Source organism: Lingula anatina, chromosome 1 (assembly GCF_051362555.1).
Source record: "Lingula anatina isolate TDL-2025a chromosome 1, LinAna3.0, whole genome shotgun sequence".
NCBI classification, from domain to species: Eukaryota; Metazoa; Brachiopoda; class Lingulata; order Lingulida; family Lingulidae; genus Lingula; species Lingula anatina.
The window spans coordinates 60,048,137-60,068,626 of record NC_141767.1 but is presented as its reverse complement, the minus strand read 5'-3'; the positions used below and the strand labels follow the sequence as shown (position 1 = coordinate 60,068,626).

Sequence of the window (20,490 nt, the reverse complement as noted above, 5' to 3'; positions counted from 1 at the left end):
GGGTCATCCAATATTCAGGTTGCGGTGGTGAAACGATGTAATTTTTATATCTTATTCACAAAAGCAAATGCTTATGTCACAATAAATTTATTATAATACATATATTACACCAACGAATAATATGATAAGATATACTATTACAAGAACCCGACTAGCGTTAAGCTGCTGTTGTCAGGGAAAAGAGAGACAAAACATTACTGACGTCACTTCCGTGGTAAAGACGACATTTTATTTGAAAATTCTAGATTAACGCAAGATTTCCTTGTCATTTGTTGAATTCAGAGAACGCCAAAAACACCGGAGACTTAATTAAAACTATTTACAGGCTTGAGGGTATTATAACTGGAAGAAAATATTTGATTTCAATTCACTGAGATCCCTACGCAAAGCGAGTCTTTCGAGCACCTGCATATTGAAAATAAACACAAATTATCTCCAACCACTGCGCGATGGCACATACGTCCAGAGGAGAAAAAGCATTGATTGAAAAGGCTAAAAAGGCTGCAGTCTCAGCAAAAACGCCATTAGACAAACTGCGCGCTCAGTGTCTCGCTAGAGGTGCAAACGGCATAAAAGGATTGGGAAGGTGTGTATACTAAGTAGACTCTCGACCCTAGTCTCTACTTAAAATCGAATCGAATTAGAGGTAGTCTAGTCTAAGGAAAGTGGGGTACACAGTCTCAAGAACAAAAGTGTGAAAGTGCTTTATTTTGGTGCATGTGCGTTGATATTTTGATTCAAAAAGGGGAGGGGGGAGAAAGAGAGAATCCCTCAAATTAACTTGAAAAACACTGTTTTAGGTGTTTGGTTTACTGTATACACTTACAGTACAGTATATCCTGGTATTTCTGCCCACATATACTTCACTTAAGAAGTACAGTAGGGTTATTCTGTGACTGGACTGTGAATACCAGGACTACAGCAAAAACATTTTTAAGCATCATTAAAATATGATGAGGCAGAGTAATGGTGCTGCAAAGTACCAGTAGCTACCGGTAGGATGGGAGGGTGGTAATGGTGTGGGAAAGTAACAATAGAGTCTTTTCCACGAAATCGTGAGCATGCGCAGTTCGCGCCATTTTGTGCGGGACTGTTTCTCAGGGGGAAAGAGTAGAAGGGGCCTTCGGTACTTTTGTAGTATACCCCCCCTCACCCTGTAACTTTCTGTAACTTTCACTTTTCAAACAGTTTTTTACATTTTATTGTTTATCCATGTCAAAGCTGTTGAAATAAAATGCTTTTGTAATTACCTGTGGATTTTTTATTAGTGTTAATCATGTTTAATCCAGCCCATTGAAATATAAAGTTAGAATCTTCAATTTACACCCGCAGTCAATAACTTGCCGCATTTTCGTTGGCTAACCCTATGGAATTTTATGTGAACAAGTAGCTCATAATAATTTCACAGAGCAAATCCAAGTATACAATGTATCAATCCTATGTTCACATAAAATAAGGTAGAGTTAGCCAACGAAAACGCAGCAAGCTGCGGTTACATTGTAAATTTTCACATTGTATTTCGATGGGGTGGATTAAACGTGATTAAAACTAATAAAAAGACCACAGGTAATTACAAAAACATTTTATTTCAACAGCTTTGACATAGGTGCAAAAGACACTGTAAAAAAATGTTTGAAAAATGAAGGTTTCAGGAAGTTACAGGGTGGGGGGTATACTACAAAAGTACCGAATGTCCTACCTTTGCTGTCGATGAGGTACGTTTTTAGTTCTTTCATTGAAAAGTCATCAGGCACTTCTGCTAAATTTCTATTCCAACTGCTCCCATGAATGTGTTTTCGAAAAAAATCCGGTGTTAACATGTTACGAAACTTTGAAAATTCAGATTGAAATGAGCACTCCTCGATATGGCGTCAGTCGTGTACACTCCACACTTTCCCCCTGAAACTTCAAATCCCGCAAAATCTCGCGTTCCCACGGATAATTTAGCGGAAGTCACGTGACCGTGGAAAAGACTCTATTGTTATTCTTGATCAATCTTTTATAGTGTTTCCAGTACAAGATTTTTGTAAATGTATAAGGGATCTACCAAGTACTTCTATAAAAGATACAAATTTTGTTGTTTAAATGCATAAAAAGTAAAATTATAGAACTAGATGAAGATATAAAGATCGGCTTAATTTACAAGAGATACTCAATGGATATGTAATGTACTAATCCCACCTTGATAGCAAGATGATGTTTGCCTAGTTGGCATTTGGTTGGTGTTAGCTTTTCAATTTTGGCCAATGTGAGTTTTTTAATGTTGGCCAGCAGAAATTGAGCCAACATTAGGCCAATGTTGACTTTTGTTGCTGACAGCTAGTGGCCTAGCATGAAATTTATGACTAGCAGTCCTATTGACCCATTTTAATTAATACATATCAAAAATCATCAACAGAAGTTCTAATGCATGGATTTTGTGCTAACAGTGGGTTAACATTCTTTCATGTTTGCAATATTTTGGAATGTCCCTAAATTTTAGTAAATATATTATATGTCTTGAAATGATTTTGTATAAAGTCAAAGGATTTTATTTGACAGAGCATTCAGAATTATGGATGATGATGGAAACAGGAAAATAGAATACAGAGAGTTTGTTAAAGGGTTACGAGACTATGGAGTTGATCTTGATAAACATGAGCAGCAAGAACTTTTTCAAGAACTGGATACAGATGGAAGTGGGACATTGGACTTTGATGAATTTCTCATTGCTTTAAGGGTATGTTGAAGCAATAAAGAGGTACATTGTAGTGGTTACCCAAAGAACTTTCCTTGACTTTTTCATAACAGTACATATTTATTTTTCAAAACATTGGTACAATTGCTTTGTTTAAAATGAATATATTTACTTTTGAATATAGTGTTTAAATGTGTTTTTGTGACAGTGAGTTTTTAAAATGCCATTTTGTAATATGTTCTCATATATGTCATATGTTCTCATATTTAGCCTGCAATGTCCAAGAACCGAGTAAACCTGATAAATCAAGCATTCAGGAAACTAGATAAGTCTGGTGATGGAGTAGTTACTGTTGAAGACTTGCATGGAGTCTACAGTGTTGCCAAGCATCCCAAGTTTCTGAATGGTGAAAAAACAGAAGATGAATGCCTTTATGATTTTCTTAAAAATTTTGATACAATAGAACAAGATGGCAAGGTGAGTTTCTTTAAATTTGCAGATGTTAACATTCATAGAATTTTGTTATTGCTTCTACAGTTTTGCTGGATATTGCAGAAGTCCTATATTTAGGAGAACCAAAACAATTGCATTCAAGCTTTAAATAATAGTGCCCTTTGTCGTGAACGCCTATTCTAATTTTTAACAGCTTGGTTGCAACATTGTTTTAATGCACTGCTAAATAGTTGTTGTTGTTTTTGTGATCTATTGAATTGTCATTTATTTTAAATAGACAGGGCTCTACTCAAATTATTTTTTGCAGCAAGCAAATTGCAGAATTTTGATTTACAGGTGCACATTGTTCTGAAGTTGTTTGATTGTAAATTGTGTTCCAGTATACACTGTGTTCCAGTACATGTTGTTTGCCAGGATGTGCAGTTTGGTTCACATTTTTCTGTTTTTTAATGTTAAACAACGCTTGTGTTGCTTTCCTACTCAGATCACTCTGGATGAATTTCAAAACTACTATGCTGGAGTTAGCGCGTCCATTGATCAGGATGCCTATTTTGACTTGATGATGAAGAATGCATGGAAATTATAGCCTTAAGGCTGGTTTCTCTTGCATGTAATGGTAATTACTATTTCACGTGGAGCTGGGAGTTCATTACTCTGGTTATTAGTGCTTATGTTTTTGTTACCTAATCTTGTGTAAAAATCATAGCACATCACATGGTTTCTTGTTGAAAATGCATTTCTCAGCACTTTGAGTATATTCTGTCAATGGCATTGTTATGTCATGATTTTTATCCAAAAAATTCTATGAGATAAAGTAAATTTGGGTTGAAAAGGTAGGAAATGAGACCTGCAGACAAAATGAACTAGATATCATAGCTGTTGTGATGTGGTAAATGTCTTTTCACTCTTGTAGACTTGTATGCAGGTATTCACCAAGGTTTCTAAATATGGATAATACCCTCGGGTGGATTAGGCCTTCAGTTTGATCTTTTCTGGAATTGAGTGTGATTACTACTTGGCCATGCAATGTTTTTCAGAGTTTTTGAAGTGATATCTTTTAAGCTGAAGCAGACAAAAAAAGTGACTGGCATGATTATTGCCATGCTTTATTGTCAGAGGTGCAGTTTTAAAACAGTCCTTACCATGTGCCATATTGTTGGGTATATGGTACAGAATGTAAAACTGCAGTGGAGTTTAAAACAAGTGATCTGTGCTTGAAGCCCTGCAAACAATGCATGGAATTCCATTATTCTTTTCCTTTCATTCATTGTTTTTGTCCTTTAATCATATTTTTTTCATATGTAATAACAGTTTAATTAGAATTTCAAAAGCAATAACAAATTAGATCCTAGTAAATATACTTATTACTAATCACATTGAACTGTCTTTATTTATCAGCATTCACAAACATGCAGAGTGACAGTATGTTTGTAATCTTAAAATATTTTATTTGAATTTTTTTAATTAACTTAATTTATATGCACATTTTATAGATTTGTACGTAGGATTATGTACATAAGACTTGCATAAAAAGAATTTTCACATAGTTACTTGCCTTTTAAATATCAATCTTTCACCTCCAAATATTCTATTCCTCCTCCAGATTAGTTACATTAAATATACAATGTAAAAAAAAAAAATAAATGAAAGACGACCCCCCCCCCCCCCCCCCTCCTTTCAGGCATTTGCAACTTTTGTGAAAATCTCATTTTATCTTGATATATCACTATATTGATTGCAATTGATGGCATAAACATACTGCTTTCAAGAGCACCATCTCTTCTGCCTTTCGCAGTGTAGCACTTCTTAGCATCTATTTCGGTGACTGCAGTTGCTCTTTTGATTAAAAATGTCAAATGTAAAGTACTAGTTCACCTTATTTTTAGAATAGATTTTGTATTGACCCTTTTCCCGATCAGACTGTTGATGTGAATATCAGCATTTTCAGAGAAGATGATTTTCTTTTTTCTCAGTCACCAAAGAAACTATCAATATAGTTTCAAAGACTATGTGAAGCCATGGGGGAGGACTGCAAAACATGCCATCAAAATTACGCCTAATGTGAATTGTATGTCAGATTTTGTCAGTGAAAATTTGAAATTTATACGTTTTCTCTGGTGCTCTGCCTTTTGGTTGTCTTAACTTCTAAACAGAAAGTCTCTACAATAATTTAATGCATTTTTCTTGATGTTTGCTAATGCAAGCTGAATTTTGGTATGTTATTCTAAATGCATAAGATGCCGATATTGAAATCAATTGTGAATTCTTCCAATTATTAAGGCTGTCAAATAAATTTGATGAAAAATACTAAGGGGGTGATTCAGGCATATCTGGTATGAAACCTGCATTCTGTACTTTTTAAAAACTGTTCTTTAGGATGCTCTGCTAATGATTTATAGGTGACTAGGAGAATATTCCAAATTTACACAGATATTCCTTATAACCCTTAAAATGATTAGTTGCAAGGTGTTTAAAAAACCTTAAGTTTCGCACCAAAATCATCCACCAAAACATTATGCCCCTATGAAAACTTTTAGCTCAGACCAAATATTTTTACAGGTTTCTAGCTTTAATTATCAGTACAATTCACTGTTATTATGATATTATGGTGAATCATTGTCTATGCTTTAATTTACACTGCTTGTGGTGCTCTGGGTGCATCTTTGTGTCTCATAGGTTGTAACAAACTACACTTGACCACCATGAAGTGTAAAGGTGTCTGAAATGTGTGCACATAATAATAAGTTGTCATGGAAACTTCTCATCATTTGTTTTTCATTGCCCCTCTATCAAATTGGTACAGAGAGTGTTTAAAAATGCATTCAGTATTTTTTCATTTACAGATACTGGTATCCATGTTTGTGTGTGGGATAATCTTTTTTCTTTAACTTAAGTCTGGTTGTCAAGTGAGAAACAAATATTATCAAAATTACTAATACTAGATTAGAAATGTTGTACTGAGGCCGTATTCTCGAAAGGTTGTAACTTACAAATTCTTGTAACTTTTCACGTAAGTCCGATCGTTCACGTAAGTTGGTATTCTCGAAGGTTTGCAAGTTACAAAGTTTTGAGAATACGGCCCCTGTTGTATAAGAAGTTAAATGTGCATGACCATCCAGTTGGCAGATATTGTTAATTTGAAGTTGCATAAGTATTCAGCTTGCTGCCACAAGCATACAACTGGTTGAATTGAAGGATTGAAAAACGGAAAGGGTGTAGAAAGACTTGTTAGACTTTTGGCACTAAGTTAACTGCTTACTTACGGTTATTGTAACTTATTTATATATTACCCACCCTACCTGTACATACTTAAAGGATAGCTTTCAAAATATTTTCTATAATGTAAAACAACTACAACTTGAACTGCAAGTGTGTTATAGTGCATGTATAGTTACTCAAGTGTTTGTTATTCATAACTTAAAATTGCAAATGCAAATGAATGGGCACTGCAAGCTTTAAAATTACAGCTCTGTAAACTGATGTTAATATGACAAATGCGAGACCTAATTACACAGTTCACACAAACTTTGGAACAAGATATGTAACTTGAAAGCATCAATATTTATACTTGACCGATTGCCATAAAATTTGCATTTTATTTTTTGTTATTTCAGATCACTAAGGATGAATTTAATAACTACTATGCTGGCGTCAGCGCATCTATAGATAGTGATGCCTATTTTGACTTAATGATGAAGAACGCATGGAAGCTTGGATGATATCGAAGGGATTTGTGAAAAGAAACATGTCGGTCACAAACTTTTGTGTCTGCTTTACATTTATTTAAAATGTGCATTATGTATTGCAACTATTGTGAAAATATGCATTCATTCAGGTCTTAGAATTCATGTTAAGATACATATTTTATTTTTCTCGTTGTTTAAAGTGTTACTTATATTATATCTAAATTTCTTAAATTATATATACTTAAGTTTTTTAAAAGGTGTTCAACACGTTTGTTAAACCCAGATGTATTTTTAGGAAATTGATGACCGAAAAAGACACTTTTAATTTGTCCACATCACTTTCCTAGAAGGGGTAAGACAAAAATGCACACTTACTGTTTCTATGACAGAGCTGAATTAGCACACATGTAGTCCTCATTATACACATTAAATGAAAGAGCACCTCTATCATAACAGTAGAATTGCCTTTAATAACTTTAACACAAATATTTGGAATTCCTAATTTGTGAAAGCTAAAGTAATTTAGTAATTGTTTATGATTTGTAAAGTATTTTGATAAATTGCTTTTTGCACTAGATACTTGAGGCTGTTAGGTCACTTTATGTTGTCTTTATTTATGATCTTTCTTATATAGTGTCACCAGTAAGTCAGAAACTTCTAACTACCAGCGCAAAGGCAATTTTTTCTTTTGTCAGTTTAGGCAGAGATGAACTGTCATTCGAACATCAGTTTTATGAATTTAAACAAGTGGCCATTTGAAATGACCAAAAAAAAAAAAAAAAATTATGTATTCTCCAAACAGGAAGTGTATTCAGTAATCTTTCATTTTTTAAAAAGCAAATGTAAAAGTGAACCGTCCACAATTTTACATCTAGATCATGTATTGTCCTGATTTTTGGGAAATTCATGTTTTAAGCCTTTTAAATGTATCTATTTAGACATATATAAATATATATACTTTGTGTAGTGAATTTATAACATGCTATCCTTTGTAGCTCTAAAGCATGTCTCAAACACATTGAAATTGCCATTGCAACTTTTCAATTTTGAGTTTTTCTTTTCATGCCTTTCAATAAATTTGAAAGTGTATTTAGTGGGACCAATTTAACTCCTTTGACAGTGTTTATCATGATAAAGGTATGAACAAATGGAATGTATAGCTATTGGTCTAAAATAAATAATTTGTTTTAAATTTCAGAGTACATGACATACATTTTTCTAGTCTTGTATAACGTCACGCAATACCAACAGCCTTATTTTAGGCCAATATAGACAAGTTCGTTAAAAATACAAGAGCAAACATGTTTATTCTTTCAAATTAAGGAAAATATAACTGTTACAACTGGGTTTGTAACACTTTGTGCTAGAGACAATTAGTTAAAAAATTAACGTTGTAAGCAAATAATGGGTTCATTGATATTTAAGACCATGGTTGGAATGAAAAAAAAATAGCACTTTTATGTAATCTTCAAATCTTACTAGAAAATATGCTTATTATAACTAAAAATAAAATTAATTAGTAAATATTTTAGTCTATGCTATTTTTACAAGACTAATCCACACACAGAAATAAAAACCATTTTCTAATAAAAATTTAATTCAAATGCTGCTAACAAAGACTAAAGGGATAACAACTTTTCCTATGAGATCCATATTTCACAATAAATACATTGTAAACAACTCCTAGAAATACAATTCTATTTTACCATCAAAACTGCAGTTATCACAATTCTTCTTGAATCTGTGCTTGCCATCAGACCATGTGATCTACATAGATGTCTACCCTCTGTAATAATCTCTTAAAAGATTATTGCAATAAAAAAAAACTTTTTAGAAACAAAACAGGAACTAACTTTGAATGTCAGAACAGATTCATAAACAATATGTGAGTGTGAGAAAATTGGCGTTTACCCCAGGAAAACTTTTTTTGGCCCAAACGAACAGTTGTTATCCCTTCAATAAAAACAGTACATGGTATTCTACTGCAATCAAATTAAGCACAACTTTTGATTGTCTAGTAATGATAACCAGCTGCCATAATATTCTGCCTTAATATTCTGAAATGTCATTTTAAATGTGTTTTATATAGTCTGAACTTCTGTTCCATTTGGAAAATGCATTCTTCTGAAGCAGTGAGATAACAATCTCTGCTTCTGTGTAGTTATAAATGTAAATTGTGCGTGTAATAATTTGTTTGTCTAAAGCCAAATAATGCTGAAGCCAGGGGATAAAATGCAGTCTTCAAAAAGTTAAGTCATGTAAACTCAACAAAGCCAGAATTTGTGTGTCCTGGACAACTTGATGACACTAGGAAAATGACAAAATTCCAGAAACATCACTGACAAATTGTTCGAAATTGCTTTAATAGATATGTAAGCTCATCAGATATTACTAGTATTTTACTAATTGAATTCACCATCCTTCATTGCATATACACTGATACCTTAAAAATCACAACTACTGCACAATACCCCTTGAAATGTGCACAAGTGAATGTCCAACTTACAAATATACCATTAAGAAGAATAAGGCACATACACTTCAACTGATGAAGAGATACCATCTAATTTGTCAGAACTAAATCCAACTATGATTTCTTTTTTGCCAGAACGTGCTGAGGTGAGCTCTGTCACTATCTCTATCTCTGCCCCTGGGCCTACAGGTTTCCTAAAACATGGAGAAATTATATAAATAAAGATAAGGTCTTGATTGAAATTAAATGGTAGAAATGAAATTATGCCCAATTTAAACCAAAAAAGGAAACTTATATTTGCAAAGAAAGTTTAAAAAAGCATTCTTTATTCTTAAAATAAAGATGTTTTCAAAGAAGCGGGATACCAGCTTGTTTTGCTGGCTGAGTACAGAGATGAAGTGAAAAGATAAGAAAAACACCATTCTCACCCTTGTTCATTTCTTTAAATTGGTTTGTAAATTAAAAAAAAATTAACCAGTACACGTGTTATCCATATAATAATATAATAGACAAACATCATTTGTATTTTCCAAGGGATCAAAAGGGGTCGACTTTTTCACCCCCACCATAACAATGCAATACTTAAAAACACTAGAAATAAACTGCCTCAAAGAAAGTGAAAAGGGTTATACGCAATGCAGATAAAAATATTGTGAAAGATTAAAAAAGTAGATAAGTGCAAAATCAGCTTAAGCTGGACTGGAATGCCTCTAGTAGTTTTTCCCTGTGAAGAAGACATTTTTATATCTATACACATTTTTGTCTTGTAAATTGAAAAAGAAAAATTCTATCTAATCCATAGACTATCTTACATCATCAAATGTGGACATATAAATTGGTTGAGGCATAAATTCCAACCATCTGATCTGAAGAAAAATTGACCAGAATTTCTGTCTGGCCTAGCAGCTTTGCTGTCAACACACAAGTCTCCACCACTTCCGCACCTGGAGCGATGGTTTGTCTGAAGAGAACATATGTCAGTCCTAATAAACTCAAATAAAGGATTACGCACTCCGAGTTATCTAAAGTTAACAAACTGCATGCTGTTACATTTGAATGGGTTGACTGTTGAAAGTGAAATAGGTGGTCAAAAGCTTAGAACTCCAACTTGGGTTAATAGTGCTGATTGAGATAGTATTAATAATGAGCTTTGTTGGTGTATATAATGGAATTTTTTAACAGTTGAAAACAGTGAAAAGCATTTAACAAAGGCAGCAAACATAAACTGTGTATCTAAATACAATCTTTCATTATCTGTTACAATTTCACAGGAAATCTAAACCTATGTCCACACTACAGGCATCAGATATCAAACAAATCTAAAAGTCATTAATAATCATTCAGTTAGAATTGAACTCTCCACTCACTTTATAGGAATGACCTTGCTGCGTACGATGTGAGCAGCTTCAATGCGAAACATCCCTTTAGTGATGGGGATCTTCAGAGGGTTAGTGAACTTCATACGCAATTCAAATGGCTCAGATCTATTCACTCTTTCTGGAGCTTGTAGCTGTAAATATGAAACACAATTATTGGTAGACGCTGGTATATTTTATCTCTACAACTCCGTCATTCAAGTGACAAGTTTCAAATAGTTTCATCACAAATACAATTGCAATAAAATATTCAAGTGTAACCTTTGCTAACAAGCAAGTGATATAGTATGATGAGTGCACCTACCTTCAACACGTCAACCTCCATGCTAGGTGACAGATCCACGGTGTCCTCTCTAACAAATGCCTGTCCTGTCTGCTTCACCCTGGCCTTGGCATACACCTGGATCAGTGCATCAGGTTTCAGCAGTTCCATGTAGTCGTCTGCTAGCACATCAATGTCAATGCTCTTTTCTACAACAGTTGCAATACCCTTGTTACAACATTATCATCTACTTGCTTTAGTGAAAGAATATTTTAGCAAATTTCCTGTGAATTTAAACTGCCATATGAATATGTACAGAAAATGGGCAAGAAGGTAACAGTGTAGCTCTTTGTTAGTTGCTTAATCCAGTCTTAAAAATTCAAAATGCAAAGAGAGAGACAGAGAAGAAGAAGAAAAAATCACATCTGAAAAAAGGTGAAAAACTCTGACCTTGATCTGGATCCAAAGTTATTTCAAATGTCTGACATTTGATGCGATCTGAGGGCACACCAGTGTAGAAGCTAGTGAGGGCAGTCAAGGTGGCCTTGACATCCCTAATGCTGTTACCATTATTCTTCAAGTCTAGCTGGACATTAAAGTCCTTCCCTGTGGCTACCACAGGTGGGATGGTGATCTTGAAGGAAACATCTTCTGCCTCAGGTTTATAAACTTTCTGCTCCCTGCGGCTGCCAAACTTGAATGCATGGCGTACAGCAGCTCGTTCTGCATCTGAACCTGAAAGTCAGAATGTGACCCTATTACTGTACAGTTATAATTACTATACATGAACAAAGATTAAAAAGTTGTAACTAATGGTAAATTTTACATGAATGAATTAAATTAATACCTCACTCTATGTCCACTTAAGAAATCCCTAGCCTCTTAATGAGATAGGTTAATTATGATATTTCTCAAGTTTCAGTCCTATAATTGCATTACCTACCTTCCTTAAACTTGTAAGCACTCGTAAGATCTTCTCGCTCATTGCTACCTACTGCCTTGGTGCTAATGAACCGCCCAACCTTATACTTCTCTATGTAAATGCACTCCATGCTTCCATCTTTTTTCACCTAAAGTATAACAAATCCTTTTTTTAACACAATTAATGAAAATAATACCTTAAATTCAAAATTTTCCTGACCCAAAATTAACAGCATAAAACTTCATTTGCTTCATAAAACATTCCAGCATTACAAATGTTATCAGTCTGTTTTTGTCTTAACACAAAGTACACCTGACTGGACCAGTACTTCATATATAAAATCCTGGCAAGTTAGGCATGATAATAATTTTAACCTACCTCCCAGTGAATACGGTCCCCATTGACTTCTGCAAACACAAATGGTGTATCATAGTTGTAATACACATTGCCAGCCTTAATAGCACTCAGAGGAGCAGGGCCACATTGCATTAAACCTGAAAGAATAATCATGCTTTTTTTAATGGTGAGAGCTAGAAAAGAAAATTAGTGCACCTTCAACAACAAGGTCCAAGCAAAGTTAAGACAGTTGATGTATATTTGCCTTTATGAAAATTACCTAGATTTGTGTAAGTGATAAGGCTCCATGAGAGTGTGCCTAATGGCCCCTCATTACTTTTCAGTCTCTGATGGCTAGCCTGATCATCAAATTAAATACAGAATGTTCAATGAAAAAATGCTGATGGTGTATGTGTACAGCTTTTACATATTCTGTCACTGTTTACATATCAGCATTGATGGCTTAAAACTGCACATACCTCCACTGGACTCCTGTGGTGTGGCATCTATGACCTGCCAACCATCATTTCCTGATGGAAGGTCTGTACGTTTGAACCAAGCCTCATTCCACACATGAAAGTTCCTGATAACATAAATAAAAACTGTAAGCATAACATAATGCTAAATAAACTCTATCATTACAATACACTTCAAATACCATAAATATATAAATACAGTTCTACCAAGTGGACAGTAGAGGTGCATGAATAAATTCAGTATGTGTTCATTGTTGGCACTGCAGGAAAGTTATTGAAGCATAACTGTAAGTACATGATCCTGTTTATTCTCATCAGGAAGGGATGTCAAGCAGCATTCCAGATTTTTTAATCCTAAGGCTTCTTTAGTTGAATCTGAATCCATGTTAAAAGGTTTAAGGTATGTATATTAAAAATTTTAATGCATAACTGAAGCATTATTGTGGGCAGTATAGCCAGAAGTTTAACTGATTTAGGAGCTAGTTAAGTTACTTTATTGTATTCTTTATGAAATACAATGTATCCTTATCCCAATGTCAGCTCCATTATTTGACATTTCTTACCAAATGGAATCATTTAACTCTTCCACAGGCTCCCCAGCCTCATTCCAATGCACATCGATGGTCACACTGCCATCAGAATCATGGGCAGATTCAAAATTAGTGACACTTCTACATGGGATACCGACAGCACGACACACTGAAAGCAGAACATCCTAGCACTGCTACAGTAACACTCCAGCAACATTAGCGCAAGGTTGCTAGCAGAAGCATCCATATGACTGACTTGCAACACTAAAACCAGCTGGGATAGCAGATTTTGGTAAAGCTACAAAAGGTGCGGGTATATACAACTGATTCTGCCATGATCTACATGTCTTTATAAAATTACTATCAAACATACTAAATTTCACCACATAAAGTGTGAATCACTCAAGAAGCAGGTAAAAATAGCATACTTATTTTTATAACCTTTATGAAAATAATATTCTTGACATGTCAAGTGGTTATTCACTATGCCTTGCAGCAGGAAAATAATTACTAAGCCCACTATGTATTATACTGTATTGCATCACCAGTAATACCAACCTGTTTACAGATATCTCGAAGCAAACTATTCTTCATTATTCTAGTCACTAAATGTTTCAGCAATCATACATATCCCACTGATTCTATATGCAAATACTTATCCAACACCCACAGTTAGTAAAGAATCAGTAGACTTACAGGTACACAAAACACCAGAAAACACCCAGCACTGTCCATATTTGACAGTTTTCTTCTTTTCCATAAACTGCTCCAAAATGTCTGCACTGCCTGTCCAAATCCAAGGTTTGGTAGATGGCTGGGGGAAGTCTTGCGCCCAACGACCCTCAAGTATTCCTCTGTCATCCATGCTGTTGGTCTAATTAATGAAACATAAACCATTGCATTAAAAGTTTATTAAAACATTATCAACATCATGTTCATGTTGAGAATTTGGAATTGATTTGGATGAAATTACATAAATAAGCTCCTTAAATAAATTTAAAATTGATCTAAGGCATCATTTAATATCTGTGTAAGTATGCATTTGTTCTTTCCAAAAACAATACGCCCTGTGCTAAAATGTCTATATACTCACCTGGGCAGTGAAAGTCCTGGTGACAATGACTGGGTTGCCTAAAGCAGGTCCTGTAATCTTGGCCTTCTGAAGCACATACAGGGCTGCATCCAAACTTACATCTTCAAACTAAAATAAACAGTTCTACATAAAAACAGAAATAAACACAAACATACATCTGGGGTTTTTAGTCAATAAGTATCATTGTAGCTGTCTAATTTACTTTATAGGTGCATTAAAGTAAACAAATACTTCTTGAATGAAAATAAATACTTCATCACTATAATTCATGTTACAAGTATGCAACAAGCTTTAGGCGCAGGGACATAAGTTTAAAATTTGTTGTTAACATTCAAAGTAACAAACCTGTCCAAAATTCCAAGGTGAACCTCCAAAGTTGTTGACAGTTCCCCTCCAAAGTCTTCCTTTCTCATTCAACACATATTCCTCTTTTAAGTCATCATCGGCCATGTAAACAGCATCATCTATATCAGAAGTAATGTGCACACTGACCACATGTACAGATTCTAGTAATGTGCTGTACTATGATTAAATGAGTATTTGAAATTATATTGAATTTTAAAGTAGACTCCTAAACAAATAACACATGCTGGAGAAGATGGTATCATCTATATGAAAGACAGCACACACACACACACACACACACACACACACACACACAACAACATCATCATCATCATCATCATCATCATCATCAGATTCAACACCATCATATACAAATGTACCTCTTCTTCAGAAAATTGACATTTCATTTTTTATGTGTTGTACCAAACTCCTTCACATATTCTACCTTTACACCAAGCATTGAAAAGGACATAGATAGGGGATTTTGCTTGCTGACGATTCTCTTTGTCGTTTCTCTTGGTTTCCACAAACAGCTGGTATTTTCCCACCATTGCTTCTGCTGAAGGGGTCACAGTCACTGAGACAGATTGCCCTGACCGCTCGTTAATCACTGCACTCCAATTCTCAGCTGTGGAGAGAGTTTCTGATGAGTGAAACAACACTGGCACACGAACCACTGTTCGCTTACTCTGCAGAGGACGGTCACCTAGAAATCAATGCATTCTCAATTCATTCTGTTCCCAAAGACATGATGAAAAACACTTACTGAAAACTAATTCTTAAAACAAAACTAATTTGAATTTAATTAATTTATTTGTAACCTGTAAACAATGTAATTTTTGATGAATAAAGGGTCAGTAATACATAATTTTTGTATTAAATGTATATTTAATCAAAGACAAGTTGTATTAATTCTAAAAAATAGTTAATTTTTATTTTATATATTACAATACTTAGAGTAAATACAATCTAATTATCTTTCATATTTGGCAATAATTTGCCATGCTAGAATGAATCTAGTAATGATTCTAGCAAAATTTAACATTTTAAAAAACATGCACAATTAGCAAAATTACAACATATAAGTACAAAGCTATAACCATCAATGTATGTTATATTTCAATTTCACAGCAATTTCTGAAATATCAAATTCTCAACATTTACAAAGAGAAAATAATGTCTTTCACAATAGTATAGTCTATTACCTATACAAAATTGTAGTGTTATTAGGTCACTGGTATAGACATGCTGATCAAACTTCAACATGAGAGTAAAAGGCTGCCCTCTACGAACAATCAGATCTTTATGTTCATATTCAAGAGTATGGTGGTCCTTCCGGTTGTCTTCAATGTGAAAATCTGCTTCAATAAATTTCAAACCTGCAAGTTAAAAGCAAGTATTTTAAACCAGATGATAAGATTCCCTGTTCAGGTTTGTTTATTTTCATTGGCATTATTATATGAAGATTCAATATTTTAAATCTTGCCATAAATTTTATTACATATATCCCTTATTTTGATGTTTTTATCAGTTTATCTACAGATATTTACCATTTTCCTCGTCAATGTTGTTCAACACTTTGTTCATTTCCATAAACTTTTCATCTGTAACTAATTTGTGTCTGCCTTCTGACAGACTAACACTAAAATAGAATCAAAACTTTATTCCAATAAGAACATAATTATTTGTATTTTTCCATTTTGCCCAATCACTCCAGCCTTGTTGTTTACACAAAAAACATACAAATACTGTGCAAAAAATTTCGCGCTCAAAACTACTGGTGCGTAAATTACCTTATTGTGTAACACTAGTAGCTGCACTAAATAACCGAGTAATAGAAGCAACATATAACTTGGATTCTCAACATTTTTAGCTTCAAGTGGAGTAAATTTTAAGATCTTTTTGTTATGGGTTACTGAGTATTCACTGGGCGAGTTGCTTTTTTAAGTCCCCGTTCACCAGTTCTTACTAATAGTGCCTTACTTAAATTTAAACATTAAGACCAAAAGTTGCCATACCCTGAGTCTCCGACAGTCATTCTGCTTCTGGTTGCTGGAGGGCCGTCATCGGCGTTTGGCACAGCACGTCTTCTTCTTGTTCGTGGCATTCTTAGAAGATAAAACGGCTATTTATACAATGCTCTACGTTGAAAGGGTATATTCACTAACTGCCGGTGCTTTGACCTACTTTTCAGGTCTTCGTCTGTTTGGGTGAGTTACCTCAAGGAAGTATAGTGGGAGGGGAAAGTAGGCTGAAAGTAGTACGCGTAATACCGGTAGGTTGGTAGGCCTACATGTGCATGTACCTACTCGTAGGTCGGGGTGGTAACTAACAATGCAATTTATTAGGCTATACGTAGACAGCACACTGTTTCTAATTTCTTCTGTAACTTAAGTAATATTTGGTTGGGTATTGGACTGGACAGCAATTTAATTGAGTTCATTATTGGCTCTACCTTGTTAAAAATACCGGTAGATCGAGGGCGCTTTCACCCAAACCCAATATTGAGGTGCAAATCACGGGCATGCTCTTAAAATATGTAGTGCATTTATTTACATGAAGAAGTTTGTATAAAAGTGTCATTCTCCTGGAAACATGAATAATTAAAAATAAGACAAACGTTAATTACTGTCACAAACGCAAAACGTGGGGACGTTTTACTCACTTTGAAAATTCAATAATTGCTAGTTTTGTTTTTTAATATATCTCCTATAATATAGAACTTTGTAAAAATTATGATAATCTTCTGTACAGAGCAGTTAATTATTATTATTATTATTGATTATTATTATTTTATTTATTTATTTATTTATTGAGCGACTTTAGTTTGCTTATCACTATCACAGAATAAGTATTGACAAACCATTTTCCATGCGTGGTCCAAATATTACGCTGTAGCCTACTGTATATCAGAAATGTCAAACTATCATGGAATCACAATATATTTGTCAGTCAGCAACAAAAACCCATGTTTCCTATTACACCAAGTACTTGGGCAAGATGAAACTTTTTGACAATTTTTCTGGGGAACATGCGTGTATTAGCCATGACACAAAGCCCCTTGAGTTACAGTAAAAATATTTTTTAAAACATCCTTAGATCTACGTCATATATAATTTGCCATGACTGAATCACTACAAAATATATCGAAATTATATGACCCGGAACATACAGTACGTTACCGGAACGTACGTTACTATTTAGGCTCCTTACATAATAGACTTTTCTAAAAATTAAATGTAGATGTAAAAATTGAGACAGCCGTGGATTTATTTCTGTACACATGTTTTATAAAGTTGAATACAACTTTAAATTCATTCAATTTTCTTTTTTGATACTTCAGCATGTGAAACGCGCCTCTATATAGGGTGTGGGTGTTTATTTATGTTTATCCGACGAAAGGTGCAAAAAAAAATAAACACTTTCGCTAAGCCGCCCGTAAGTAAAAATTAATGAATCAACAATTTTACCGGTACTTAACAATAAGTAATCTGAATTAGCTGGCAAAAAGACAAGTGATCATTAGATGGGGAAATACATGTTCCTTCATTTTTTTAATGGATCTAGCTGTTGCTTTTTATATTTGGTTACTTTCTAAGCAATTATATTAAGGGGATAGCAACTGTTCATATGAAATTCATATTTCACAATAAATAGAGTGTAAACAACTCATAAAAATATAATAAATTTCATTTTACCACCAATACAGCGGTAATCGCAGTTATTCTGAAATCTGTATTTGCCATCAGACCACATGGACCTTCATAGATGGCTATAACTCTGTAATAATCTCTTAAGAGATTAGCACGGGAAACCAAACACTTTAGAAAAAAACATGGACTTATCGACTGCAGTCGACTGTCAACATCATTAATTAGGCGACAGCATATATAGACTTCCAAATCCTACGGGCCTTCATTCTGCCAAGCTCATTTATGTGTTCCAAGCCAGTGTCATCAAGGAGAACCTGAAGTTTTGTTTCGTGTGCCCAATGAGCCATGTGTGAGTACCCAGAGCAGAAATCTATTTGCTGCTTCTTCTGTGTGACGATAAAAAAATGGTCGACAGCCTTCAATCTGTGGTCTCTTATTACCTCCGCCAAGGAGGTTATGTTTTCAACCCTGTCTGTCTTTCTGTCTGTTTGTCATCAACATAACTCAGAAAGTTATGGACCGATTTTGATGAAATTATCAAGGTAGGTCGGAAATGGGTTAACTTAGAAGTGATTAGTTTTTGGTGGTGATCCGAATCAATAATCAATCAATAATCAATCAATAATCAATAATAATAAGAAATCGCTGCCTTGGCGGAGGTCTGCGCTCTCGGAGTGCTTTTCTAGTTTTAGAGGTGACTTTCGGTATTTCGCCATAGAGCTCCAAGTTTGGCACCTTGTCTATCCCACTGATATTAAGTGCAGCTCTAAGTTATCTGGTGAAGCATCCACCAATACGTCTTTCAAGTTATTTTGTTAAGCTCCATGTTTCACAACCGTAAAGAAGTAGGCCTACTGGCTCGACCAATGTTTGGAATATATTGATTTTATGTTGTCGAGATAGATCAAATTTCCAGATCTTTTATAGCTTGTCGATGGATGTCCAGGCTAGCCCTTGCTGACATGAATGGACTTACTTTGAATGTCGAAATAGATTTATTTACCACTGGTGCATGTATGTATAAGAAAATCGTCGTTTACCCCAGGAAAATCCATTTTTTACCATAAAAACGAACAGGTACTATCCCTTTAACAGTTAATTGATATTTAATTAATTTAATTAGATTATAGATTAATTAGCTACAACGTGTGCGTTGAGCATGATAACAAAATATGCAGACTAAAACTTGAAAAAATTAATACTTCCACAAAAATAAAATCGATTGCCCTGTACTGTATGTACATGTACACCCTTTTTAAGTATGTACCGGTATTCTGAGTATTTCACCATTGCATTCATAATGTTAATAGAAAATGATAGGGCCAATAAAGCATATTTGAAAACATTTTATATAACACATTTCTGAAAGAGAGAGAGAGGGGATGTCCCCTAATTTAATTATCGATAAAACACCGCACTGCACAGGCTACGTTTGCGTATATTACGTTCGAAAACGAGCATATACGTAGGGATCGAGTGCAGCGCAGAACCTCTATAGGCCTATAAGGAGTTAGACTATAATATAGCAAAAGAAAAAAATAATAATTGGATATTCCTGGAAATATCAATAATTTTAAATAGCATGCATTGCTGATTGTTATTAGAGGCATTTTGCATGCCCGTGTTGCCTAACACTAGTACTTTCATTAAGAACTTAATTCCCTTTTATATAGGGCTATATAGGCGTATGCAACCACCCATGTTGTCTAATTTGCCCCTCTGTCTGATCCTCCAAGATAATCGACCAGGCTTCAAACTGAACCTCAACTTGATTGTTTTACACTCATTCTCAATATATAGGTCCATTTAACATTTTAAAAAATTATTAAAAGTAAGCAAGCGGAATAATTGTTTCTCCAAGTGGAACTTAACAAACAAGAGTCTAGCAACTTACAAAATAAAATAATTATTATTAGCTTTATCTACATGTATATCTGTTCACAAAAATCATTTAAACGGACTAAATTTGAAACTTTCGTTACTGTCTCTTGCAGAACCATCGCACATTTTCCTATTGATCTAGTGCATTTTTATTTAAGAAGGAAATCTGCAACTTTTTTTTTTTTTTTTTTTTTTTTTTTGTAATATTTAGGTCATTAATAAAATGTTCATCCTTATGTATGGTGACAGGACACAGTCAAATATTTTAGACAAAACACGGCAAAACTGCATTCTCATAAAAAGTAATTTGCAACACCTTCGTTACCA

At 34.2% G+C, this 20,490-nt stretch overlaps 2 protein-coding genes across 6 annotated transcripts; one reads left to right on the top strand and one right to left on the bottom strand.

The window, feature by feature from the left end:
• Positions 1–168: 168 nt before the first annotated feature.
• LOC106165048 (calcyphosin-like protein) lies at positions 169–8,008 on the top strand. Of its 3 annotated transcripts, none has more exons than XM_013543136.2 (5): positions 169–586; positions 2,542–2,719; positions 2,948–3,154; positions 3,615–3,740; positions 6,745–8,008. In XM_013543136.2, the coding sequence occupies exons 1-4, from the start codon at positions 450–452 to the stop codon at positions 3,714–3,716; spliced, it is 624 nt and encodes a 207-aa protein (XP_013398590.1). In that variant the 5' UTR covers positions 169–449; the 3' UTR covers positions 3,717–3,740; positions 6,745–8,008. The 3 variants fall into 3 exon arrangements, with proteins under 3 accessions (XP_013398590.1, XP_013398588.1, XP_013398589.1); XM_013543135.2 differs by having other exon boundaries at positions 170–586; positions 3,615–3,746; XM_013543134.2 differs by lacking the exon at positions 3,615–3,740.
• A 96-nt stretch (positions 8,009–8,104) lies between these two features.
• Positions 8,105–16,878, bottom strand: LOC106165047 (protein-glutamine gamma-glutamyltransferase K). Of its 3 annotated transcripts, XM_013543132.2 has the most exons (16): positions 16,648–16,878; positions 16,180–16,271; positions 15,835–16,008; positions 15,075–15,335; positions 14,630–14,748; positions 14,285–14,392; positions 13,888–14,065; positions 13,225–13,360; positions 12,665–12,768; positions 12,228–12,343; positions 11,871–11,997; positions 11,378–11,662; positions 10,970–11,136; positions 10,657–10,799; positions 10,102–10,250; positions 8,105–9,483 (listed from the first exon to the last, which is right to left on the bottom strand). In XM_013543132.2, the coding sequence occupies exons 1-15, from the start codon at positions 16,734–16,736 to the stop codon at positions 10,106–10,108; spliced, it is 2,244 nt and encodes a 747-aa protein (XP_013398586.2). In that variant the 5' UTR covers positions 16,737–16,878; the 3' UTR covers positions 8,105–9,483; positions 10,102–10,105. The 3 variants fall into 3 exon arrangements, with proteins under 3 accessions (XP_013398586.2, XP_013398584.2, XP_086869707.1); XM_013543130.2 differs by lacking the exon at positions 10,102–10,250; XM_087013581.1 differs by lacking the exons at positions 10,102–10,250; positions 16,180–16,271 and having other exon boundaries at positions 16,648–16,867.
• Positions 16,879–20,490: the final 3,612 nt, after the last annotated feature.

Coding starts and splice junctions, on each gene's coding strand:
- LOC106165047 (XM_013543130.2), bottom strand. CDS start 16,736: ATGCCACGAACAAGAAGAAGACGTGCTGTGCCAAACGCCGATGACGGC. Junction 14,066..14,284: donor CCAGGACTTTCACTGCCCAG/GTGAGTATATAG, acceptor TTCATTAATTAG/ACCAACAGCATGGATGACAG. Junction 11,998..12,227: donor GGGACCGTATTCACTGGGAG/GTAGGTTAAAAT, acceptor GTTATACTTTAG/GTGAAAAAAGATGGAAGCAT.
- LOC106165048 (XM_013543134.2), top strand. CDS start 450: ATGGCACATACGTCCAGAGGAGAAAAAGCATTGATTGAAAAGGCTAAA. Junction 587..2,541: donor GGCATAAAAGGATTGGGAAG/GTGTGTATACTA, acceptor TTTATTTGACAG/AGCATTCAGAATTATGGATG. Junction 2,720..2,947: donor AATTTCTCATTGCTTTAAGG/GTATGTTGAAGC, acceptor TCTCATATTTAG/CCTGCAATGTCCAAGAACCG.